This window comes from Mobula birostris, chromosome 14 (assembly GCF_030028105.1).
Source record: "Mobula birostris isolate sMobBir1 chromosome 14, sMobBir1.hap1, whole genome shotgun sequence".
Classification (NCBI taxonomy): Eukaryota; Metazoa; Chordata; class Chondrichthyes; order Myliobatiformes; family Myliobatidae; genus Mobula; species Mobula birostris.
The window spans coordinates 39797823-39825687 of record NC_092383.1 but is presented as its reverse complement, the minus strand read 5'-3'; the positions used below and the strand labels follow the sequence as shown (position 1 = coordinate 39825687).

General features: G+C 40.9%; 1 protein-coding gene across 2 annotated transcripts in view; it reads left to right on the top strand.

Annotated features, from left to right (window-relative positions):
• rnf111 (ring finger protein 111) overlaps window positions 1-27865 on the top strand; it is a 156126-nt gene that overhangs the window by 87302 nt on the left and 40959 nt on the right. For both annotated transcript variants that reach the window (XM_072278424.1, XM_072278423.1), the window contains exons 3-4: window positions 5987-6113; window positions 27157-27320. In XM_072278424.1, coding sequence (XP_072134525.1) covers window positions 5987-6113; window positions 27157-27320 — 291 coding nt within the window. The remainder of the gene's footprint in view (window positions 1-5986; window positions 6114-27156; window positions 27321-27865) is intronic.

The window sequence follows — 27865 nt, the reverse complement described above, 5'->3', positions numbered from 1 at the left end:
TCTGTAATAATTCGTAATGAAATTACCTATTCAGTACTGGATTGTTTGAAGAGGATCAAGACTAACTGTTAGTATGTGGAGATTCTAATGTGATGTTGATGATGAGCTCATTCTGCTATATTTGTTTTGGAAATTCCATTTATTGCAGCTGTACAGAACATATTCTTCAGTTGCAAGCTGATAATACTTCAGTACTTTTAACTGGTTTTGGCAAAAGTATTAGTTTTTTCACTCACATTAATGAGAGCTGGGATAAAGACAGCTGCTGAGATTGTGTTTACTATTTGGTTTTACTTTTTATTACTATGTTTCTGTTCATTAGCAATTTGTTCACCACTTAACCATTTTGAACAGTCCTGTGACCTTTTCTCACCATTAAAATGTCAGAATTTTCCACTTAAAAACTCTTCATTGCTCAGTTGATAAATCATTAGAACTGAGTCATACAAGCCAGAAAGTCCCAAGGTCCAAATTCAGATTTCCAGTACTGCTTAATGTGTTTGGATACTGAGAATCTCAGTATTGTTGATCTGAAGTTGTACTGAAGAGGTGGTGTGGATGCTTAAATCAGTGCTGTCTGATGAAGAAGCTCACACAATATATTCCCACAATACTCTTTTGTGCTTTGTTGCAACTGAATAGCTTGATCAGGAGATCATTTTGGAATTAACAAAGGTGTGCTGTGAGTCCTTGACAGGGAAAGGGCCAGAATCCAATGGCATGGAGACCAAAATGATTCAGGACCCTCTTCTGCTGCAACATTCCTCCGCCTTCATAGTCATTGTGATGGTCCTCGTAGTTCTGAGATTCCAGAGACTCTAGTTTACTGCCATCTTCCACCTGTCCTCCTGTTGAGATCTTGGACCGCGCTTCGTCTGGATCCTACCCCTTGACCTTGACCTACGGTGGCTCCCAAAGCAGTATCCGGAGGGCATTGAAGCATACTGACCGCACTGAAGACCACCATCCTTGATACTTGGAAAAACTTCATTGAATACAAGACCAGGAAACACAAAGCAACACACATAAAAATTGCTGGTGAACGCAGCAGGCCAGGCAGCATCTATAGGAAGAGGTACGAAGGGTCTCGGCCCAAAACATCGACTGTACATCTTCCTATAGATGCTCCCTGGTCTGCTGCGTTCACCAGCAATTTTTATGTGTGTTGCTTGAAATTCCAGCATCTGCAGATTTCCTCGTGTTTGCGAGGAAATACAAAGATTGGCTTGATGAAAATGTCAATGAAGTAGAAGAGCTAAACAAAAAGTTTTCTCCCTCTGTCCCTCTCACTATACCCCTTGCCCATCCTCTGGGTTTTCCCCCCTCCCCCTTTTCTTTCTCCCTAGGCCTCCTGTCCCATGATCCCCTCATATCCCTTTTGCCAATCAACTGTCCAGCTCTTGGCTCCATCCCTCTCCCTCCTGTCTTCTCCTATCATTTTGGATCTCCCCCTCCCCTGCCCACTTTCAAATCTCTTACTAGCTCTTGTTTCAGTTAGTCCTGACGAAGGGTCTCGGCCCGAAATGTCAACTGTACCTCTTCCTAAAGATGCTGCCTGGCCTGCTGCGTTCACCAGCAACTTTGATGTGTGTTGCTGGAAAATTTTCTATGCCAGGCAGAAGAGCATCGACTGCAAGACAAAAGGAGAAACCCATGCCAAAGCTACGGCCATAGTCCAGCATAGAGTAAAGGTAATAAAAAATCTGTGGCAGACTGAGAGAACCTTAGAAATACAGCAGCGTGCTGACTGTGGTGATATCATTGCCTCTAAAGATGGACAAAGGCTGCTAAAGGACAATGATGTCATCAATTCTCAATGGGAAGAATACTTTCTAGAGCTACTTAATCGTAACACCGCCGTTGACATTAAAGTCATCAACCAGCTCCCACAAGGACACATAGATGAGGACATGAGTAAGCCTACTAGTATCAAAGAGGTGCATACAGCTCGCAAGAAACTGAGGAACAACAAGGCCACTGGACGTGATGAATTCCAGCAGGAATCCTCAAGGAAGGTGGCACAGAACTTTTAAATCATATTCATGACCTGCTTGTCAAAATCTGGGATCAGGAGAAGATTCCAACTGAACTCAGGGATGCCCTGATTGTCACACTCTTCAAAAAAGTTGACAAAACTGACTACAGAAATTATAGAGAAAGGTACTCACCAGAATTTTATGAGACCGGCTTTCACCCCTAGCAGAAGATCTCTTGCTGAGTTTCAGTGTGGCTTCACTCCAGCCAGAGGAACATTTGACATGATTTTTACAGCACATAATTGCAGCAGAAAGTCTGGGAACAAAATCTCCCGCTTTATATGGCCTTCATAAACCTTACAAAAGCGTTTGACTTTGTAGATCGTCCTGCACTTTGGCAGGTTTTGTCCAAAATTGGGTGTCCGGAGAAGTACCTCAAGATCCTACATCTCTTGCACAGTGGTATGAGTGCAACAGTCATCAGCAATAACAGCACCTTCTAGGGTTGAGACCGGGGTCAAGCAGGGGTGTATCATTGTCGCACGCTGTTTGCCATTTTCATTGCAACTATTTTGCACATCACAGGCTAAGACCTCCCACAGGGATTCCAGATTCTTTGTAGGACAGAAGGCGGGGGGGGCGGGGGGGTGGTTTTCTTTAACCTTAACTGGTTTAAGGCAAAGAGCAAGGTGTCAACTACTTCCATCATGGAGCTCCAATATGCAGATGACAGCACCATCATAGCTCACTCTGAGGAGGATTAGCAATGCATCATGGATGCTTTTGCCAGAGCATACAAGTTCCTGGGACTTGACCTAAACATCAAGAAATCCTAAGTCCTGCACCAACCTGCTCTAGATCAAGCTCCTAAACCTCCAACCATCCAGTTGACATCATTTCTCTGGAGAACACTGATCATTTCCCATATTTTGGCAACCTTCTTTCTTCAAGAGCCTACATTGACTTTGAAATAAATTGCAGAATAAGCTGTGCAAGTGGAGTTTTTGCCAGGCTGAGAGGAGGTTTTTGAAAATCGGGATATCAAGACCAACACTAAGCTTCCAGTCTATAAAGCTCAAGTCCTCCCTTCCTTGCTATATGGAGCAGAGTCATTGACAACATACAGCAGGTACGTAAAATCCCTAGAAACTTGCCATCAAAGGTGTCTCTGAAAGATTGAGAGTTTGCTGGAAGAGCAGGTATACTAACTTCAGCATCCTGGAGGAAGTTGACATTAGCTCCATAACCACAGTTGTGACTCAACACCAATTGCAATGGATCAGCCACATCATCCATATGCCTAACTTCCACCTCCTTAAACAACTCTTGTTCAGCCAACTCGTTGCAAAGCACGTTCCTGGAGGGCAGAAAAAGCGGTTCAAGGACAATATCAAGACCCACCTGAGGAAGTGCCACATCAACCTGAATGGATGGGAGAAATTAGCACAGGATAGGGAAAACTGGAGAAGTACCCTTTGAGGGGACTGCACAGCTCAAAGAATACCTCTGTTGTGCCGCTGAAACTAAACGGCTTCAGCATAGGGAGATACTGGGAAATGCTCAGCCAGCTACATCAACCACCACTTCAATGACCTACACCTACCAACATTGCAATAGGCCTTGTGGATCACAGATCAACCTCTTCAGTCATCTGAAGACCCACAAGTGATCGCTGATGATGATGATCAGTTTTGGACAAGGGCAACAAATATCCTTCCCCAAAGGAAATGAACTATTTGAATATTTAAACAATAGATATGTTAATTCTAGTTCACTTGACTCTTGTGTCAGGTACTTTGAATAATTTTAAAATTGTGCTTGTTGATGTAATTTAACAATGAATAATTTTCTGTCCTGAAAAAGGGTCTTGGCCCAAAACATTGACTGTTCATTTCCATGGATGCTGCCTGGCCTACTGAGTTTCTTCAGCATTTTGTGTGTGTTGCATTGAGTTTCTTGCATTGTTTTTCAAATTTTATCTAAGGTACAAACTCACCTTTCAGCTATTAACTATAGCCAGCCTTTATGGAGGATTGCCTAAGAAAGATGTAAATCAGCTGCAGCTTGTTCAAAATGCTAGCCAAAAAAAGAAAATCTGAGCACATTTCACTGGTTTTGGTATCATTACACTGGCTACCTGTGTCCTTAAGGATCAATTTTAAAATACTCTTAATTGCATATGAGCTCTGAATAATCTAGCACCTCCATATATTTTGGATTATTTATCCCCTTACATTTCTAATTGCGATGTTGGATCCACGAATTCTAGTTTGCTTGGTGTGCCTGGAACCAAGCATGAAAGAACTGGTGATGTGGTCTTTTGCTCTTATGCATGAAAAATCTCAAATAATCTATTGATTGAAGTAAGCCAGGCTTGTACTGTAGAATGTTTCAAAAAACTTCTAAAAACCTATTTTTTTTTTTAATTTGGCTGATTTATAGGATTACTTGATGCTTGTTGATGTAGATTATATAATTTGGTATATTTGATTACATTTTATTCTTTTATATTGACATTATATTTGTCTTATAATGGTTAATTTTGTCTCATTTTTATGACAATATTGATTTTACAATGAATGTTGAGCACTTTGAGTCTGCATCTTAAATGTATGGAACACGCTATATAAATAATGTTATTGTTATTATTATTGAACACAGCTCTACCTCTTGATGTAAAGATTGCTGCATTTGCCTCAGATTTTTTGCCCCCATACAATGAGGGCAGAATTTCTTTAGAACTGATTTGGACTAGTTGTGCTGTTTACTTCCACAAAACTGAATATTGTAGAAATCTTAACAGAGAAAGCATTATAACTAGTCTAACAATATTTCTTTGATGTAAGTATCCGCAAAAAAAATTTTAATTTCCAGGTTTGTCTCTGATAGATGCCACAGGTACAATCCAGGTAAGGATGGAAAACATACAGCAGGTGTGTGCACTTGTTATATAGAAAAGGGAAACTAATACTTTAAATTTAAGAACTTCTGCAGATGTTGGAAATCCAGAGGAACACACACAAGATGCTGGAGAAACTTAACAGGTCGGGCTATGGAAATGAATAAACAGTCAACAATTTTGGCAGAGACTCTGAGAAGACACCAGAATAAAATGATGGGAGGAGGGGAAGGAGGTCAAGCCAGAAGTCGATAAGCGAAGCCAGCTGGGTGGTAAAAGTAAAGGGCTGGAGAAGAACGAACCTGGTAGGAGAAGAGAATGGGCTATAGGAGAAAGGGAAGAAGGGGTACCAAGGGGAGGTGATGGGTGTGGAGGCTAGAGTGAGGCGTAGAAGGGGTAGGAAGGAAAAGAGAAAAATTTAAAAATTACTGGAAGGAGAAATCTATGTAGATCCCATCAGGTTGGAGACAACCTAGACAGAATATGAGGTGTTGCCCCTCTACCTTGAGAGTGGCCTCATTGTGGAAAAGAGGAGGCCATGGACTGACATGTCAAAATGGGAATGGGGATAAGAATTAAAGTGGTGGGCCACCAGAAATTTCTACTTTTGGCTGATGGAGCAGAAGTGCTCAACAAAGTGGTCCCCCAGCTTGCATTGGGTCTCACCAATGTAGAGGAGCATTGGATAAGAAGGATGACCAGAACAGATTTGTCGGTGATGAGTTGCCTCACCTGGAAGGGCTATTTGGGACCCTGAATGGAAGTGAGGGAGGAGGTAAAACTAATATTTTAAGTTGTGAACTTGAAATCTTAGCATTTTTTGTTCTAATTAAGTACGATAAATTTAATCTATCTATAACTAGAGCACAGTTTAATTCTGGGAAAAACAAATTTCATTTAGTGGGTTACAAATGTACAAGAGGTTTGAACTCTTTTATTTTGGTGATGTATAAACATTTAATAACCAGATAATAACAATAGGTCACCTGCAATGATCTCGCCTTTGATTCCTCTGAATGTAGGTCACATTGGGTGTAACTGAAATTTCAAGACCACATACTTTGTATGCATGCTAGATTGTTGCTGATTATGAATTTTATGCCGTTTCCAGGAAATATTGATGAGGATGTTGTGGTGATTGAGGCCACCTCAGCTCCCCAGGTTACTGCCAATGAAGAAATCAATGTTACCTCAACGGACAGTGAAGTGGAAATCGTCACTGTTGGGGACAGTTGCAGGTGAGTTGGACTTGAGAATGTTGATTTGTTTCAAAGTAGTACTCTCAGATTCTTTAAACATCAAGGAGGAATATTTAAAATAAAACATAATTACTAGATGTAAAGATGTGACAGCAACAGTACTTAAGATGAATTTACTTTGACTTGCGATTTTTGCGTCTCTGAATGGTTTGCCAACTAATGGGGGAAGGAAAGACTTAAAAGGGTTTTGAGTAGACTGATTCTTCTCTGCTGATAATATTTAAATGTATCAACGTATCACAGGAATATGGCAGGTTGTTACACACTGAGTGCATGGTCATGGTCTCCTGCTGTAGCCCATCCACTTTAAGGTTTGACATATGTGCTCAGAGATGCTGTTCCTCACACTTCTGTTATAATACGTGATTATTTGAGTTCCTGACTCCTTCCTGTCAGCTGAAAACAGTCTAAGCCGTTCTCCTCTGACCTCTTTAATTAACAAGGCATGTTCCTCCACACAACTTGCTGAATTTTTTTTGCACCATTCTCTATAAACACTGAGAAAATACCAGATCAGCAGTTTCTAAGATACTGAACCCACTCTGTCACCATCAATCATTCCACGGTCAAAATCACTTAGATCACATTTCTTCCCCATTCTGATGTTTGGTCTTTACTGAACCTCTGACCATATCTGCAAGTTTTTATGCATGGAGTTGCTGCCACATGATTGGCTGATTAGATATTTGCATTAACAAGCTGGTGTACCTAATAAAGTGGCCACTGTGTGTACTGCATACTGTACTAGGATTTGATGTCAGAGAAACTCTGGCCTTCAATGGGGTGTGCTGTGTCAGCTTCTGATGCAGTATCAGTGAATTGATATGGATTTTATTAGTTCTCACATTCTTGCTGTAAAAACCATTGATGTATTTGAAACACAAAGTACAGATGCTGTCAATTCAAAACAAATGTTGAAAGTGCCATATGCCTTCAGCAGGTCATGTAGCATCCATGGGGAGAAATGCGCCTGTGTTTCATGTAAGAACCCTTCATCAGAGTCAAACAATGCTGATGTAGCAGAGAAAGCAGTGGAGATGGCTTTAGTAGTGTAGAGACAAAGTTGCCATGCTACTTTAAACACTAGCAGTTAGAGACAAAAGAATAAAATAAAATTAAAATTAAGTTACAACAGTACTTTCTGAGAACGGGAGACGAAATGGGATAGGGTTTGTCAAATATGTACAGGAAATTTTCCTTAATCAGGACATAGAAGTCCCAATGGAGTGTGCAATACCTGATGTGCCATTAGGAAATGAGACAGGGCAGGTGACAGGATTTGATGTAGGGGAACACTTTGCGTCTAGTTATCACAATGTCATTAGTTTCAAAATAAATATGCAAAAAGATAGGTCTGCTCTGCAGGTTGGGGTTCTAACTTGAAGAATGGTATCAGAAATGATCTGGCAAGTGTGGATTGGAACAGGCTGTTTTCTGGCAAAAGAGTACTTGGTCAGTAGGAGGCCTTCAAAAGCGAAATCTTGAGAGTATAAAGCTTGTCTGTACCTATCAGAGTAAAAGGTAAAGGTAACAGATGTACAGAGCCTTGGTTTTCAAGAGATATTGAGGCTCTGGTTTTAAAGAAAGGTGCTTAGCAGGTATAGGCATGTAGGAACATATGAGATAGTTATGGAGTGTAAGAAATGCAAGAGAACACTTAAGAAATAAACCAGAAGAGCTAAAAGAAGGCATGAAGATTACCTAGAAGACGAGGTGAAGGAGAATCCTAAGGAATTCTACAGATATGTTCGGAGTAAAAGAATGGGAAGGGACAAAATTGGTCTTCTGAAAGATTAGTATGGTAATCTATGCTAGGAGCCAAAAGAGATGGGAGAAGTTTTAAGTGAATTTTCTGCATCTGTATTTAATCAGGAGGGAGACACACACAGAAGTGAGGCAAAGCGGCATCAACTTCATGGACCCTATACAGATTACAGAGGAGGTGGTGTTTGCTGACTTGAGGCAAACTAGGGTGGATATATCACCAGGGCCTGATAGGGTTTTCCCCTCGGATCCTGTGGGAGGCAAGTACATAAATTGCTGCAGCCCAAGCAGACATATTTAAATCATCCTTAGCAACAGGTGAGGTACCAGAGGATTGGAGGATAGCCATTGTTGTTCCACTGTTTAAGAAAGGTTCTAAACATAAACCGGGAAATTATAGGCTGGTGAGCCTATCATTAGTAGTGGGAAAATTATTGGAAAGTGTTCTAAAGGACTGGATATATGAGTATTTGGGTAGACATGGACTGATTAAGGACAGTTATCATGACTTTCAGTGTGATAGGTCGTGTCTAACCAATCTTAGAGTTTTTCGAGGAAGTTATCAGGAAAGTTGATGAAGGCAAGGCAGTGGATATTGTCTATGTGGACTTCAGCAAGGTATTTGACAAGGTCCTGCATGGGAAGTTGGTCAAGAAGGTTCAGACGCTTGGCATTCAAGATGAGGTAAATTGTGAGAGAAGCCACAGAGTGGTAGTAGATAGTTGCCTCTCTGATTGAAGACATGTGGCTAGTGGAGTACCACAGAGGTTGGTGCTGGGTCCATTGTTGTTTGTCATCTATATCAATGGTCTGGATGATAATGTGGTTAACTAGATCAGTAAATTTGCAGAAGACACCAAGATTGGAAGTGTAGTGGGTAGTGAGGAAGATGATCATGGTTTTCATTGGGATCTGGACCAGCTGGAAAAATGGACTGAAAAATGGTAGGTAGAGTTTAATGCAGATAAATGTGTTACAGTTCGGTAGGGACCAACCAGTGTAGGACTTACACAGTCAACGCTCGGTACTGAGGAGACCAAAGGGAATTGGTAATAGAGGTCCATAATTCGTTAAAAGTGGTGTCACAAGTGAATAGGATTTTAAAGAAAGCTTTTGGCTCATTGGCCTTCATTAATCAAAGTATCAAGAAAAATAATGAGGTAGTGTTCAAGGGCAGTTCATTGTCCATTCAGAAAGTGGGGGAGCTGTTCCAAAAACATTGAGAATTTGCCTTCAGGTTCCTGCACCACCTCTGTGATGGTAATGTCCCGGATGATGGGGTTCCTTAATGATAGATGCCACCTTTTTGAGGCATCACCTTTTGAAAATGTTATCGATGCTGGGGAAGGTAGTGTCTATAATGGAGCTGGGTGAATTTGCAATCCTTTGCAGCTTGTTCTATTCCTGGGTATTAGATGGTGATGCAACTGGTTAGAATGATCTCCATGGTACACTGTAGAAATTTGTTAGTTTTTGGTGACATACCAAGTCTTAAACTGCTGGTGAAGTACAGCTGTTGACATGTCTTCTTTGTAATTACTTCTTTGTAATTACATCAACATGTTGGGCTCAGGATAGATCTTCAGAAACCAGGAACTTGAAACTGCTCACATTTTCTACTGCAGATCTCTCGATGAGGTTCCTGAAGTCCACAATCAATTCCTCGGTCTCACTGATATTGAGTGGAAGGCTGTTGTTCTGACACCACTCAACCTAGTAATATATCTCATTCCTGTACGCTTCCTCATCTCATCTGAAATTCTGCCATTAAGGATCTCCCCTACCACCTCCAACTCCAGGCACATGTTTCCTCTACTATTCCTGATTGGTTCTATCCTCACTCTAATCATTCCCCTGATTTTCACATACATATAGAACACCTTAGGGTTTTCCTTAATGCTTTTTGCCAAGGCTTTCTCATGTCCCCTTCTAGCTCTTCAAAGTTCATTCTTCAGCTGCTTCCTGGCTACCTTGTAACTCTCCAGAGCCCGGTGTCTGATCCTTGTTTCCTGAATTTAAGTAAGCTTCTTTCTTCCTCTGAAACATGAATTTGATTACTTGGTAAAATAGGAAGCACAGTTTCAATTGGCCCTCACATCAATATGGTACAGGTCGACCCTCACTAATCTGACTACCTGTAATCCGTTTCCTTCGATAATCCGGCACTGATTATGCTTAATGTGATCCTTCTGTAATTCGGCATTTTCACTAATCCGGCTCTCCTCAGGTCCCAATGGTGCTGGATTAGTGAAGGTCGACCTGTAATGTGAAGACCAAGTTAATTTACGTTGTTGAAAAGATGAAGGGAATGCTACTTGTTGATTTATAAAAATAAATTATGCAATAAGCAGCTGTTTTCATTCATTAAATGCATCATCATCATAGCTTGTCACACCAGACAGCCAGCCACTCTAGAGTTGTTTGGTTGATGTTGAGCAGGTCAGTGTCAGCTAAATCAGGTGAGAGTGGGCAGTTGCGCAGAACGTGTTCCATGTTCTGCACCCTTTCGCCACACTCACAGGATTTGCTGGTCTTTAAACCCCACCTCACCATATTGTCTCCTGTCCTACAAACCCTGGGTCTTACTCTGTTGAGAGTGCACCACTTCCATCTGTCAAGCAGTGCCCCGTCTGGTAACATTTTGGTGAGGTCTTGCACTGTATTGTTTGGCTTCTGTTTGTTGCCAGAGGTCAATCCTGTATGTTTTGGGGGGGATGTTTCGTGCAATAGTTCCTCCACTGTAGCAAAGCTTTTCCTCGATTTTAGGCGGTTGGAAACTGGCACATAATGATGTAGTGGGTGCCGTGGATCCGAGTTCTGTTTACCTTTTCCAATTTTTGTTGTAGTGTCTTCGGATCTCTGGGGGAGCAATGCCTGCAAGTCTGTAAGTGATGTTAGTGTGTGTGGGGCACAGTGTGTCCGTGATTATTCGGCAGGCTTCGTTAAGCAACGGGTTTGTTTTCTTCGCATGGGCTGATCTGCCCCACACAGGTGCATAGCAGAGTGCTAGGGCAGTTGACCTAAGTGTGTGAGCATTAGCTCCCCATTTCGTGCCTGCTAATTTTTTCAAGAGAGAATTGCAAGAGCCAACTTGCCCTCGGAGTTTTTGGATGTGGATGGCAAATGAGAGCGTCCTATCCAGTGTCACGCCCTGGTAAGTTGGAGTCAGATGGTGTTTGAGCTCCTTCCCACGCCAGAAGATCTTGAGTTTCCAAGCTGCTTCTCAATTCCTCAGGTGGAATGCACACACTTACGTTTTTGATGGATTTGGGTTCAGAGACCATTTTTCATAATACTGCTTCATTGCTTTGAGGACTGCTGTAAGTCGTATTTCAGTGTCTTGGAAGGAGTTAGCTGATGTTGCTATGCATAGGTCGTCTGCATAGATAAACCTGAGTGTGTTAGGTTGGTTGATCGTTTGTGTAGACATTAAATAGTAGAGGTGCCAGGACTGATCCCTCTGGTAGTCTTTTCTTTTGTGGACACCACCTACTCTTAATTCCATTCATTTCTACATAAAATCTACGATTTTCTAGGAGGCTTCTTATTACTTTGACTGTGGTTTCATTCTTTAACATTTTAGATAATTTCAGTAGAAGGCCTCTGTGATTCACAGTGTCGTATGCTGCTGTTAAGTCAACAAATACTGCTCCTGTAATTTGTCGCATTTCAAAGCCATCCTCAATATACTGGGTTAAGTTCAGGACTTGACCGTAGCAAGAGTGGCCTGGCCTGAACCCGGCTTGGTCTGGTGTTAGAAGATCTTTAACTAAGGGGGATATTCTTTTCGGTATGGGTCCCTTGTAGAGTTTATAGAGGGTGCAGAGCTAGGAAATCGGTCTGTAGTTTTTAGGAATGCATGAATGATAGCAGGTCACCATTTTGCCAGACCTCTCAGCAGCTGTTTTTCTGCTACAATTCAAACAGTGCTCTTCAAAATGTCTTCAGTAACATACTGGAAATATACATTAGTGAATATTTATTGTGTCCTTGCATGACATTTTGCATGGCAGACCAATAATACCTAAAGCATTGTGCTAATTCTACGTAACTGAAAATATCTGAAAAGTAACTATTGGAGCATCTGTGGGTTTGATATGCAAAAGAAGATAGGAATTGATTTGGACAAAAGTAACTGATTTTTTTGTACGCAAACACGAGGAAATCTGCAGATGATGGAATTTCAAACAACACACATAAAAAATGCTGGTGAACGCAGCAGGCCAGGCAGCATCTATAGGAAGAGTTATAGTTGACGTTTCAGGCCGAGACCCTTCGTCAGGCCTAACTGAAAGAAGAGATAGTAAGAGGTTTGAAAGTGAGAGGGGGAGGGGGAGATCCAAAATGATAGGAGAAGACAGGAGGGGGAGGGATGGATTTTTTTGTATGTAGTATTCTGATCTGACTGGCTCAAACACTAAGCAGCCATTCTTTCACTTACCTGATTTTTGTTTTAATTACTCTATTGTAAATGACTATGGAAGGGTCTGTACTGATTGAAAATGAAGGATGTTTATCAGAAATTTATTGTAACAAAAGATTGTGGAGCTCCTAATCTTTATCTGATGACCTGAGAAACCTAAATAGAGTAATACTTAAAACAGCCATTAGATCATTTCCAGGAATTATAGTTTAGCAATTAAATGGCTATAAATATGATAAATACCTATCAATTGATATGATGTACAGGTAAATTCAGTTCAGCATTTTTTTAAACTCTTGTTTCATCTATTAATACTAAATGGAACCAACATCAATCTGTATTTTGCTCAAAGGTGCATTTTGGAGACATACACAGAAACTGGAGGCTTGAGTTTTATTCATTCGTTGTGCACCCACTCTATTTATGTTTTGAAATAATAGGCTATTTTAAATGCTGTACTTAAGACACTTGTTTTGGAGTCAAATCCACCTTTATGTCCCTTTGGATACAGCTCTGTTTTAGTTTGCAAGGATTTAAAGTTGTGCAATTTATAAAAGAAATGTATAGTTTCACTATTAGCAAGAAATGTTCTTATCATCCTTTCCCATTCTGTGATATTTCTGGGTCTTGGCAAAAGCATCTGATCACCACAGTTGGTCTCTGTTTTTTGTATGAGGAAAGGATTCTGTCCACTGCCCATACCTTGCCCAAAAACGACCTTTTCATTGCCAACTGTTGACAGGGCATTAACCGTCTAGACTTCAACACTCCTTTCTCCTATTCCTCACTCCTTCTGAACACTTGGCTCTCTACTCCCTCTGCACCAATCCTAACCTCACCATCAAACCCGCAGATAAGGGAGGTGCTGTAGTGGTCTAGACCTCGACACTGCTGAGGGCCAGCGCCAACTCTCAGGCACTTTCTCTTACTTGCCCCTCGAACAGGACCCCACTAAGGAATGCCAGGCCATCAGCAACTTTATTGACTCTGGGGATCTCCCATCCACAGCTACTAACCTCATAGTCCCCGCACCCCGCGCCTCCCATTTCTACCTCCTACCCAAGATGCGCAAACCCGCTTGTCCAGGTAGAAATGTTGTTTCAGCTTGTTCCTGCCCCACTGTTTTATCTGCCCTAGTTCAGTCCCTTCCTACCTTCATCCATAACACTTCACACGCTCTGGATCTTTTCAATGATTTTCAGTTCCCTGGCCCCCATCATCTTAGTTTTGTTATGGATGTCCAGTCCCTGTACACCTCCACCCCCACCAGGAAGGCCTCAAAGCTCTGCTTTTTTTCTGGACACCAGACCTAACTAGTTCCCCTCCACCACCACTTTCCTCCTAACGGAATGTCCTTACTCTAAATAATTTCTCATTTGGCTCCTCTGACTTCCTTCAAACAAAAGAGTTAGCCACAGGCGCTCACATGGATCCCAGCTATGCCTGCCTGTTTGTCAGCTATGTGGAATAGTCTATGTTCCAAGCCTACACTGGTGACCATCCTGCACTTTTCCTATGCTACATCGACAACTGCATTGATGCTGCTTCCTGCACTCATACTGAACTCAATTGACTTTATCCACTTTGCATCCAACTTGCACCCTGCCCTCAGATTTACCTGATCCATTTCTGACACCTCCCTCCCCTTTCTCTATCTCATTGTCTCTATCTCCAGAGACAGCTTATCTACCAATGTCTACTGTAAACCCATAGACTCTCACGGCTACCTGGACCATACCTCGTCCTACCCTGTTACTTGTAAAATTGCCAAACCCTTCTCTCAATTCCTCCGTCTCTGCCGCATCTGCTGTTAGGATGCTATTCATTCTAGAACGCAGGAGGTATCCTCCTTTTTCAAAGAAAGGGTCTTCACTTCCTCCACGTATCAACCTCTGCTTTAACTTGAATTATCGAAGGATGTCAAAAGTTGTGGCAGGGCTTGAATGCTATCGCCTCTTATAAAGTATAATCGAGTGACATAGGCAACAACAAGGCTTTGCTTCCAGATGAGCTCAATGGCTTCTATGCTCACTTTGTCAAAACATGGGGAAATCATCACAAACTCCCACAGCCCCCGATGAACCTATGATTTCAGTCTCTGCGACTGATGTGCGAGCAACCTTCAGTGGGTTAAAACCATGAAAAGCATCCAGCCCAGACTGGATACCTGGCCAAGTATTGAAGACCAGTGCTGATCAACTGGCTGAAATAGTCACTAAATCTTTAACCTCTCGCTTTGAGAGTCTGACTTCACTTATATCAGTGCCTAAGAAGAACATGGTAACCTACCTGAATGACTGTTGCTCAGTGATGAAGTGTTTTGAAAGGTTTGAGTTGAAACATATCACCTCCTGCCTGAGAAGTGGCTTGGATCCACTCTAATTTGCTTACCGGTGCAACATGCCCTCAGTAGGTGCCATCTCATTGGCTCTTCACTCATCTCTGGAACATCTTAACAGCAAAGATCAAACATTAGGATGCTCTTTATTGGCTACAGTTCAGCATTCAGTTTCTTCATTCCTTCAAAACTATCCAATAAACTTCAAGACCTTGGCCTCAATACCTCCTTGTGTAATTGGGTCCTTGCTTTCTTCACTTGCAGACCCCAGTCAGTTTGGATTGACAACATCGCCTCCACACTGTACAGCTGCACTACAAGGCTGTATGCTTTACACCCTGCTCTACTCGCATTTATGACTGTGTGGCTAAGTACAGCTCCAATGCCATATTCAAGTTTGCTGATGACAACACTGTCCGAATCAAAGGTGTTGATGAGTCAGCATATAGGAGAGAGATTGAAAATCTGGCTGAGTGGTGCCACAATAACAACCGCTTACTCAATGTCAGCAAGACCAAGAAGCTGATTATTGACTTCAGGAGGAGGAAACAAGAAGTCCATGAGCCAGTCCTTATCAGAGGTGGAGAGGGTCAGTAACTTTAAATTCCTCAGTGTTATCTTGGAGGACCTGTCCTGGGCCTAGCACATAACTGCATTTACGAAGCAGCAGCACCTCTATTTCCTTAGGAGTTTGTGAAGATTCGGCATGACATCTAAAACTTTGACAAACTTCTATAGATGTGTGGTGGAGAATATAGTGACTGGCTGCATCACAGCCTGGTATTGAAAGACCAATGCCCTTGAAGGGATATTCCTCCCCACCACTGAGCACATCTGCACAGTGCATTGTCTCAGGAATGTAGCGTCCATCATTAACGACCCCCACCTCCTAGGTCATGTTCTCTTCTTGCTGCTGCGTTCAGGAAGAAGGCTCAGGCACCTCAGGACTCTCACCACTAGGTTCAGAAAGTTACTGCCCCTCAACCATCAAGCTCTTGAACCCAAGGGGCAACTTCATTTGGCCCCATCATTAAAATGTTCCCACAACCTTTGGACTCACTTTCAATGACTCTTCATCTCATGGTCTTGCTATTTATTTCTTCTTTCTCTTTCTCTTTCTCTCTCTCTCTCTTTCTTTCTCTCTCCCCCCTCTCTCTTCTCTCCTCTCTTCCCCCCCCCCCCCCAAGTTAGTGCAGTTTGTCATTGATTCTGTTCTGATTATTCTGTTATGGATTTATTAAATACGCCTGCAGGAAAATAAATCTCAGGTTTGTATATGGTGACATAAATGTACTTTGATAAATTTGCTTTGAACTTTGATCTAATGAAGACAGTGAAAGATGCTGTGCTTCAGAGTTGAATTCCTCACTGCTTCTCAGCAAAAGCTGTCTGATGAGGTATTAGGATTTTTAGTACCTTCAAAACATTATCTTTCACAGAGTATTAAGGACATTCCAGTGCTAAAGACAGGATTTGTTGAATGGTTCATGTTAATGTGTAATACTGAAAGGTTGAAAGTTCATAGAGGAAAAATATTGTTATCTTATAGTGGAGGTTATACGGTGTATGAATATTGCAGTTGTTAAAACATCTAATGCAAAGGATCATACCCAGTCAATTTACTATTGTTGTTCATTATGATTTTAGACTTTAGCCTGTTAAGTATTCTTATATTTCATTCAACAGTATTTTCTCTCATGTTAATGCTCATGTCTACCCATGCTGAAAGTCAAGAATCTGCCTTCTTAATTTTCAGTTAATAATTGAAGTACAAGATTAGTTAAAAATATTCTTGGATGCATAGTTACAGAGAATATGCCCTATATAGTAAAGCTCCTAGAATCCAGCACACTTGGGATTTGGAGACCAATACTGCAGATGTTGGAATCTGGGGTAACAAATAGCACATTTGAATTGCCTCCCTAATTCACAGCAGGTCAGCTGGCATCCCTGGAGGGAATTGGACTGCCCACATTTTGAATTCTTGGTGAAGGGTCTCGACCAGAAGTGTTGACTGTCCCTTTCCCTCCACAGATGCTGCCTGACCCTCTGAATTCATCCAGCATTTTGTTACACTTAGGACTTAGGTGCTGGAATGGCAAGTTTTCTGAAATATAGGATGTTAATTTGAAACTAATACCCCAGCTCATTAACTAATTTGTTTTTTTTTAAGTTCATAGTATTATAACAAATTGTCAAGTGAACCAGCTGTTTAAATGGAACATAGACACTGGTGCCCTAGTGATCAGAAAGGTAGGTGCAACAAACATTAACTGCTGAGTAGATGCTGGACCATGGGAACTTATGAATAGTTAGAATTTCACTGTATGATGAATGTGTTTTTGAAATAAGTAGAAGCTTGTAGTTGAACATAGAATGTTGCAACATGTGATTATTTGGTTAATAGTACCTTAGTTGTTCTGGGCTTAATGTACTTGGTCTATTGGCAACTGGCTATTTGAATAACCTGATTCCAGGAAATCCGTTAGATGTTAACTCAATGTGAAGTGAAAGAAAGCTCCACTCCTATCCCACCTCAACCTTCCTCAACCAAATGAGCATAAAACAGGGAAGTTTCTTTTATATAAGGGTTTGAAAATGAGTTGAAAGATGGTCTTGGCTTTTCCTCTGCCATAATTGATGGAGCTCTCTCACCACATTGCCCATGTCTGCTCTTAACTTCCACCTTTCTCACGACAGAACAGCAATAGTTGTTGCCACCTTTTACCCCCACTTGCCCACACATCCCAACACCCAGCTCCAATGTGATCCCACCACCAGTCATATTTTCTCTTATCCACCCTCCCCTTGATCTTCCTACTCTTCGCAGAGACCACTCTCCATAACTGCATGGTCTGCTTGTCCCTCTGCTGTTATCCCACTCCCTCCCCATCTTCTGGAACATTTCACTGCAACCATAAGAGGTGTAATATCTGTCCCATCAGCTGCTCTGTCACCATCTGGGGACCTAGCCAGCCCTTCCAGCTGAAGCAGAGAACCTTCTCCTCCAACCTGATCTACTGCACTCAGTGCTCAGAATATATAGCCTCTTCTACATTGGTGGAACCAAGTGAAAATTAAGAGGTTATTTTGTAGAGCACCTGTAGTTGCACATCCAGTTAATTCTCCCACATCAACATGTTTTGATGTGGAGAGGCTAAACACAAATTGGAAGGAAAAAAAATCTCACTTTCTGCTTGGGTATATTACATTTCAATTAAAGTTCAATGTACATTTATTATCAAAGTATGTATAAATTATGTAACCTTAAGATTCGTCTCCTTATAGGCAGCCACAAAACAAGAAACTCCAAAGAAACCATTTTTTTTTAAAAAAGACCAGCAAATACCCAGTGTATGGGGGGGGGGGAATCAGAAATCATGCAAACAATAAAAGCAAGTAACAGCATTGAGAATGAATATGAGTCCATAGACACAAAGCCCGGAGAAGCCTATGAACGTTAAAATTTCCTATTTGTGGTAACCCATACCCCTGATGCCTGCACATGCACACACACAATTGTGAACCTAGTTTTCTTCTCCCTATGTTCACCTTTCCCATAATTTTCTTCCCTCTCCCCCCCCCCCCAAAACAAACTTGTTCCATCTATTCATTGTCATCTTTTCTCTCTGGTTCCACATCCCATCACCTCTCTCTCCCCAGCTCATAATATTCCATACTGGCAATCTTTCCTCCTCTTCATGAGTCTTGGCCTGAAATGTTGACTTGCACATTTTGGTTCCACAGGTGCTAATTGACCCAATGAGTTCTTACAGCATCTGCAGTCTCTGTTGTCTTCTGAAAGATGTATCGTGCTGTCTTGTTATGTGCTTTAAGAAGTGTGAACTTGTATATATTGTGGTGAGAAGTACCCATTCTCCCATTCTTTTGAATATTTTATGCAAGTTGTTTTAAACATTAGAAGTAGCTTATTGGAATGAAGACTAGATTTTGATTTCTAACATGTAGCCTATCTATCCCCTCAATCATGTCAACTCTTAACCTCCTACGCTCAAGAGAAAACAGACCCAGCTGCTCTAATCTCTCCTCTGAATTCAACTGCACAATTACAGGCAACATCTTGGTGGATCTATCCTGCAGCTTATCCAGTGCTTCCACATTTTGCCTATAGTGTGGTGACTAGAACTCAGTACTTCAGCTGAGATCTAAACAATGTTTTATAAAATTGGGATGTTCTTGTATTCAGTGTTCCAACTAAGTAGGCCAGTACTAGCCTTAATTGTACTCCTAAAATGCATTAATTCCATCTGCTATTTCACAGCCCGTTTCGTTAATACATTAATATAATCCTATAACCTAAGATTACCATCTCTCCACAGTCAACAACTCCACCAATGTTCTCATCATTTGCAAACTTATTGATTGTGCTACCGACATCTAGGTCCAATCAGTCACATATTACAAACACCAAGGTCCCAACATTAATTCCTGTTGATATCCTATCACGAAGACAATTCTCTGCCCTCCTCCTCTGTCTTCTGTTGCCAAGCCAGTGTTGGATCCAATTTGCCAATCTTCCTGAATCAAATGGGCCCTAATCTTTAGACAAGTCTCCCATATGGCCTTGTTGGAGACCTTTGAGTAAAACTGAAAAGAGGGACGAAATTGAGAATTAGAATCCTTACAATTTCAGTTTAAGTGAATTATGAAAGCAAAGTGTACAGACAGGCTCAAACCAACTTCACTGATGCTTTGTATTTTGAAACAGTAATTTCTGCATTGGATTTTCTGTTGTCAAGTTGGAAATGTGGCTTCAATATTTTAGGAGCATCTGTTACAGATGTGCACTCATTTAGTTCTCTGGATACTACTGAATCTTCCATAAAATGGTCCTCTCCAGATTACAATGGTTTGGGTTGGCCAAAAGTTGTACAGCCCAAACCATTGTAATCTGGAGAGGAGCTGGTCTTCAGCACTAGGGCTTCCCCTTTATTATGTCCATTGCAGGATGTGCATGCCTGGGACCATTTGAAGATAAAAATACTTAAATTATTTATTTATTTTCCCTATATCTGAATTAATAGAGTTCTTAACATGTATATTCTCTGACTTGTTTCTTTACAACTTTTAATCTTGCAGTATCTTCAAATAACACCATATGTTTAATCTACTCACTTCAAAACGAATTTTGTAGATATTGTGATTAGTTCCACAGCAGTACTTATGAAAATAAACTCTCATTTCTACAAATCTATTTTAAAATCTGTTCATTCAGTTCTTATTATGTTTTTCCGGAAACATAACTGGCTTTCAGAAATCCTGACTTTATTTGATCACCTGTGACTTGATAAATTATGTGCAAATATATTCTTGTAAAGTTTATTTTTACATACCATTCAAGGACTTTAAATATAACTTGGGTAGAAATTGTTCTTCAGATTTGGGGAAGCATTATATTGTTGGGCATTATATTCTTAGTGAATGAATATATGAAGGTTCCAACTTTCAGCAATTTAAACAAATGTGCAGTAGACTTAACTTTTGAAGCCTTTCTTCTTTTCATTTAGGTTAAAGTTAATTAGTGCTTTCCCTCCATTTCACATTATATTGATTGAAAGATAATTATGCATCTGCCTGAAATATTAACTTGAGCATATATCTCTCTGGCCCTACATTCCTCCTTAGAACACCTGGAGAATAAAGATGCATATGATGCTCCTTTTCATTGACTACAGCTCTGCCTTTAATACCATCATTCCAAATAAACTGATTCCTAACCTCTGGAACCTGGGCCTTAGCACTCAGATCTACAGCTGGATCTTCAACTTCCTCATAGACAGGACCCAGGCTGTAAAAATAGGGGACAAGCTCTCCTCTACAATCACTCTGAGCACTGGTGCCCCACAAGGCTGTGTACTCAGCCCCCTGCTGTACTCACTGTACACCCATGATTGTGTAGTCAAGTTTCCATTGAACTCAATTTATAAGTTTGCTGATGACACAACAATTGTAGGCCGTATCTCGGGTAATGATGAGTTTGAGTACAGAGAGGAAATTAAGAACCTGGTGGCATGGTGCGAAGACAGTAACCTATTCCTCGAGACGAAAGAATTGGTTGTTGACTTCAGAAGGAGTAGCGGACCGCATGACCCAATTTACATCGGTGGTGTGCAAGTGGAACAGGTCAAAAGCTTTAAGTTCCTCAGGGTCAATATCACAAGTGACCTGACTTGGTCCAACCAAGCAGAGTCCACTGCCAAGAAGGCCCACCAGCGCCTTTACTTCCTGAGAAAACTAAAGAAATTTGGTCTGTCCCCTAATACTCTCACTAATTTTTATAGATACACCGTAGAAAGCATTCTTCTAGGGTGCATCACAACCTGGTAGGGAAGTTGTCCTGTCCAAGACCGGAAGAAGCTGCAGAAGATCGTGAACACGGCGCAGCACATCACACAAACTAATCTTCCGTCCTTGGACTCACTTTACACCGCACGCTGTCGAGTGCTGCCAGGATAATCAAGGACTCGACCCACCTAGCCAACACACTTTTCATCCCTCTTCCCTCCGGGAGAAGGCTCAGGAACTTGAAGACTCATGCGGCCAGATTTGGGAACAGCTTCTTTCCAACTGTGATAAGACTGCTGAACAGATCCTGACCCCGATCTGGGCCGTACCCTGCAAATATCCGGACCTGCCTCTCGGTTTTTTTGCACTACCTTACTTTCCATTTTTCTATTTTCTATTTATGATTTGTAATTTAAATTTTTAATACTTACTATCGATTTGTAATCCAGGGAGCAGGAAGTGCAGAATCAAATATCGCTGTGATGATTGTACGTTCTAGTATCAATTGTTTGGCAACAATAAAGTATAAAGCATGAATTACAATCTTAGAACAAGGTCTAGATTTGTGTAAAGATATTTGAAGTTGTAAATCATTTGGATGTAAGTAAAGAATGTGCTGCTTGATCAGTCATTTCCACGCTAGTAGTAGTTTCTGTGCAGCCATTATCTCTTTAAACAGCTAAATTTGAAAGTCCTCAATTAATCTGAAACCAGTGAGATAATACCAAGCTTATGTAGTATGTTTTTGTAAATTAAACTTTTAAGGCTTTATAGAATTTTGTGTGCTGCTCATGGTCATTTTGTACTGTAGAAACATACTTTTATTCAGTACTTCTGAAGGGAATTAGACACCTAGAAGATAATAGCTTGCAGGCCTATGGGAAAATTGGTGAAATGGGATTGTTTTTATGGAAACCAGCTTAAACTGTAAGGGTTGGCTAGTTTGCTGTGCCATAAAATTCTCAACTTAGATTTTGGTTTTGGAGTATATAATTAGATTTGGCTTTAGTAATTGTTACTGAAATATCCGTGCCAGAATGAATGATGGAATTCTAAAGGAGATGAAAATTTTCACTTTCTCCAACTTGTGCAATGTTTGTATCTTACTGTACTGTATATGTTAAGAACACTATTGATTGCATTTGTGTCAGAGCCAGTAATTAAAATTACCTTGCCTGTAAAATTGTTGAACACATTGTGTTATTATCACTGCAAGGAAGAAGAGAATGTGAAGGGAAATAGTTCATAATTATGGTAAGCTTATGAAGAAGGGAAACCATTCTTGCATAAACAATATAGCAAATTTAAGTTTGATACAATAAAGTTGTAAATAAGAACTCAGAAAAAATATATTTCTGCCATAATTTAAATTTTCTTTCCTGGATATTTCAAAATGGAAAGCAGAGGAGGAGCAATTAACTAGAGTCATCCAAAGGGGCAAACAGCGAATTTGAATTGTCACAGTGAAAAGTTTGCCTTGATACAGATTCATTCATTGCATTGTACATTGAGATAGTACAATAGAAAGCAATAACAAATACAGAATAAAGTATAACAGCTACAGAGAAAGTGTGGTGAATAGAGAAAACACTGTGGCACAGGTTAAAAGTAATGAGAGTGAGCAGAAGAATGCTACCAGTTTGGTGCTAAATGGGTAGCCATGGGAAGTGGCTTAAATGTAGCATAACGGAAGGAAAAACCTATAGGGGGTGCTTATGAGTTCAACTTACATCTTACCTTTTGATTTCTCTGGTCCAGATTAAGCATTTCTTACACATAATTTAGATTTCAATTTTTCTTTTTAAAATGCTGGGATGAACATACTTCCGCAAAATGGAGCCAGTTGTCAACTTCTTTTTTACTTTAAAAGTAAAACTGAGTAGGCCTAGGTCTGAAGCTAAGTCCTATTATCATCCTAGGTTAAATCTCATTTGCACCAAGGCCAGGCAGCATCTATAGGAAGAAATACAGTCAACGTTTTGGGTCGAGACCCTTCGTCAGGACTAACAGATCAAAGAGATAGTAAGAGATTTGAAAGTGGCAGGGGGAAGGGGAGACCCAAAATGATAGGAGAAGACAGGAGGGGGAGGGATAAAGCTAAGAGCTGGGTAGTTGATTGGCAAAAGGGATACAAGGCTGGAGAGGGGGGAGTATCATGGGACGGAAGGCCTTGGAGAAAGAAAGGGGGAGGGGAGCACCAGAGGAAGATGGAGAACAGGCAAAGAGTTATTGTGAGAGGGAAAGAGAAAAATAATAATAATGAATAATAATAAATTAGGGATGGGGTAAGAAGAGGAGGAGGGGCATTAACGGAAGTTAGAGAAGTCAGTGTTCATGCCATCAGGTTGGAGGCTACCCAGACGGAATATAAGGTGTTGTTCCTCCAACCTGAGTGTGGCTTCATCTTGACAGTAGAGGAGGCCATGGATTGACATATCAGAATGGGAATGGGACATGGAATTAAAATGTGTGGCCTCTGGGAGATCCTGCTTCCTCTGACGGACAGAGCGTAGTTGTTCAGCGAAGTGGTCTCCCAATCTGCAACGGGTCTCACCAATGTATAAAAGGCTGCACCAGGAGCACCGGATACAGTGCATCACACCAGCAGACTCACAGATGAAGTGTCACCTCACCTGGAGGGACTATCTGGGGCCCTGAATGGTGGTGAGGGAGGAAGTGTAAAGGCAGGTGTAGCACTTGTTCCACTTACAAGGATAAGTGCTGGGAGGGAGATCGGTGGGAAGAGATGGGGGGGGGGGGGGGGGCGGTCGAATGGTCCCGGTGTGGCCTTCTATATATTGGTGAGTCCTGACACAGATTGGGAGACCGCTTCGATAAACACCTACGTTCTGTCCGCCAGAAGAAGCAGGATCTCCCAGTGGCCACATATTTTAATTCCACATCCCATTTGCATTCCAATATGTCAATCCATGGCCTACTCTACTGTGGAGATGAAGCCACACTTAGGTTGGAGGAACAACACCTTATATTCTGTCTGGGTAGCCTCCAACCTGATAGCATGAACACAGATTTCTCTAACTTCTGTTAACGCTCCTCCTCCCCTTCTTACCCCATTCCTAATTTATTTTTTTTTTCTCTTTCCCTCTCACAATAACTCCCTGCCTGTTCTCTATCTTCCTCTGGTGCTCCCCTTCCCCTTTCTTTCTTCCTAGGCCTTCCATCCCATGATACTCCCCCTTCTCCAGCCTTGTATCCCTTTTGCCAATCAACTTCCCAGCTCTTGGCTTCATCCCTCCCCCTCCTATCTTCTCCTATCGTTTTGGGTCTCCTCTCCCCCTCCCACTTTCACATCTCTTACTATCTCCTTTTTCCGTTAGTCCTGACTAAGGGTCTCGACTCGAAAAGTTGATTGTACTTCTTCCTATAGATGCTGCCTGGCCTGCTGCATTCCACCAGCATTTTGTGTGTGTTGCTTGAATTTCCAGCATCTGCAGATGTTCTCGTGTTTGAGAGAAGCAAGGTATTTTTGACATACTCGGATGATTTTGCACTCCAAGTAAAACATGAACTTGGTCAATAAAATACTTATTTTCAATACATACATTCATCTTAAATGTTGAAAATTCATGGATTTGTTGTGATTGCACTTTTCACATCCGGAAATCCATAATGATTACAACACACTTCTTCATTTAGCCTAATATGTTCATTTTTTGGTTTGTCATTAGTACTAATAATTCAGAAGGTGTTGTATGACAAAAACTTGGCACCATTTTGGGATTCGAGTTCAGTAAGGTTCATCAGTTAAATAAAATCTGTGGGATTATTTGCCTGTTGTGCATGGATTGAACCTCGCATATTACAGGTGGCCCCCGTTTTCCAAACATTCGCTTTACGACACCTCGCTGTTACGAAAGACCTATATTCATTACCTGTTTTCGCTAACAGAAGGTGTTTTCACTGTTATGAAAAAAGGCAGCGCGTGCCCAAACAGCCGAGCTCCTACCCGGAACTGCATTCTAGCTGCCATTGCTTAAACACGTGCTTTATCTTGATTTATTTTTTGCATTCGTTAGCAAGATGAGTTCTAAGGTATCAGAAAAGCCCAAAAGAGCTCGTAAGGGTGTTACACTTAGCATAAAACTAGACATAATTAAGCGTTTCAATCGTGGTGAACGAAGTAAGGACATTGTCTGCGCGTTGAACTTGCCTGCATCCACCATTCGCATTATATGTACGCAGAGAGAAAGAATTTTGAAAGCTGCCGATGTTACTGTTGGTTCTACTCGTAGCAAAGTGGTCTCTCTTAGTCAGCATCCAATAATGGATAAAATGGAAAGTCTATTACTTGAGTGGATTGATGGGTGTACAAAGTGTGGTGTTCCGTTAAGTTTTCTTATACTTAAGGAGAAATCAGTCAGTCTTTTTAATAAGCTGAAACAGAAAGCGCTGGACGATGGTGATGAAAGTGTTGCGAAAGTGGAATTTAAAGGTAGTCATGGGTGGTTTGATTTGGTTTCTGAGGCAAGGGCAGCTTCACAGTTTAACGTTTACCAGAGAGAGTGCTTTGGCTGATACTGAAGCTGCCGAAATGTTCAAAGCAGAACTGAAGAAAATACTTACAGAAAGTGGTTATTCGTATAAGCAAGTGTTTAATTGTGACGAAACTGCAATTTATTGGAAAAAATTGCCAAGCAAGACATTTATTTCGATAAAAGAAAAGCAGGATGAGGGACACAAGGCATTGAAGGACAGGTTTACCCTAATGCCTATTATTAATGCCACTGGTGATTCTGTCCTCTAGCCTCTACTAGTGTACCATTCAGAAAATCTGAGGGCACTTAAAGGCTTTGATAAGAAAACACTTCCCATTGTGTTCCATTCACATCCAAGTGGTTGGAATACCCAAGTGCTTTTTTCTGAGTACATGAGTGCATACGTTAGTCCTTTCGTTGAAAAATACTGTAGAGAAAATAACCTCGATAATAGGTGTCTTGTGATTGTCGATAATTGTGCTGCTCATCCACCTGCCATTACCGAGTATGGCGGTAACATTCATGTTGCGTTCTTACTGCCGAATACGACATCATTGCTGCAGCCGTGCGACCAAGGCCTAATAGCCACAAATAAGGCTTATTATACACAAAATGTGATGCGTTTTATTGTAAGTACCATTGACAGAGAGGGCAACTCCGAAGTGTCTTTGCGACAGATCTGGAAAGAATACAATACAAAATTGGCAATCGCCAACATTGGAGATACTCTCGATAGGCTAACAGTCTTGATGAGAAATGGTCTTTGCAGGAAACTGTGTCCCGAAGCAGTGAACGATTTTAAAGGCTTTGAACCATCAACAATAAATACGGCAATAGTGAGTTTGGCTACTGTACATACATTATTTCTACTTTATATAGGCTGTGTATTTTTGTGTTACTTGGTATGATTTGGCAGCTTCATAGCTTAAAGGTTACTGGAGAGAGTGTTTCTGCTGAGAGCGCTTCTGCCGAGAGTGCTGCCGTAAGATTTTTGCTGTGCTAGACAGTGCAGAAGAATATTTCTACTTTATATAAGCTGTGTATTTATCATATCATTCCTGCTTTTACCATATGTTACTGTTATTTTAGGTTTTATGTGTTATTTGGCATGATTTTGTAGGTTTTTTTTGGGTCTGGGAATGCTCAAAAATTTTTCCCATATTAATAAATAGTAATTGCTTCTTCACTTTACGACATTCCGGCTTACAAACCGTTTCAGAGGAAAGCTCTACCTTCAGGTAACGGGAAAAACCTGTATTCAAGAGATTTTAACAAGCAATAATTGTATGTGATTTACACTTAGACAAAAAGTGTTCCTCACCCAGTAAACGGTATTAGAATATATCAAAATTATCGTAGTTTTCTCAGCAATTCCAGATAGGCAGTTCCAATTGACTGTGATCAGTTTTCCTTTTCCAAATACGGGTGACACCTGAATTGTGGCCATTTGGGTAATAGAAATTTTCCCATACAGAATTTGCATATCACTACTCAGAAACGAGGTTCAGAATAAAATTCACTCAAGCAATTTGTGGAAAATTTGTAAATAAACAACGTTAATTTTTTTTCCAACTCTGATTCCTTGGCATATAGGCAGATGCAGCAGCTTCAGGTTACGGAAATCATGATACAGACTTTTAACAAAGCAACCTGTATTGCAGTAGAGATGAATTAATATTTCAGTTATGATTCTAGGTCTTACACCACACTTGTGGGTCACTCAAGGGTACACTGGGGCCAAAGCTCAAGCTCCCAGAACAGACCTCAGGAGCAATGGAGCCGAAACAGAATATCTACAGTTATCCAGCCATTGAGACAAAGCACTGCAGAAGTGGTAGATCTTACTGTGGATGAAGATGGTAAGTATGTTTTGATTCTGCAGTTGGGGAAAGAACAGAATTCATAGTAAATTTGTGATGCAAAACCATTAATTGATTTCATGAATTTCTTTGCAAATAGATGAAAAGATAAGTTGACTTTTAAATTAGTTGTCATTGTCAGTGTTCCCAACCTTGAATTGGTTTCACTTGTCACTCAGTATCAAGTTTTCATTTTACAATTTGTAAGTTAAATATGACTATAATGTTTAGCTGTTTCCTGAAGATTGTAATCTGAACCAAGGACTCATAACTTTTTAAATCCATTTTTGCATGGTTACTGAGAGCAATTAGATTCATCCTCAAAAAGGAGTTATTTTAATCATCTACCTATCTTAATTTTTACCTTCGGGGCAAGGAAATCAATTTTAAGAGTCTAGGCTATAAATGATATACTTAACAGATCTGCTTTGTAACTTTGGATGTTTTTGACCCGTTTCCCTCAGTAGCACATAGTATGGAATTTGCTCTGAACTTGTTAATTCAAGCTTCAAGTTGTTCTAAATCTACACTTGATGAGGCATCCT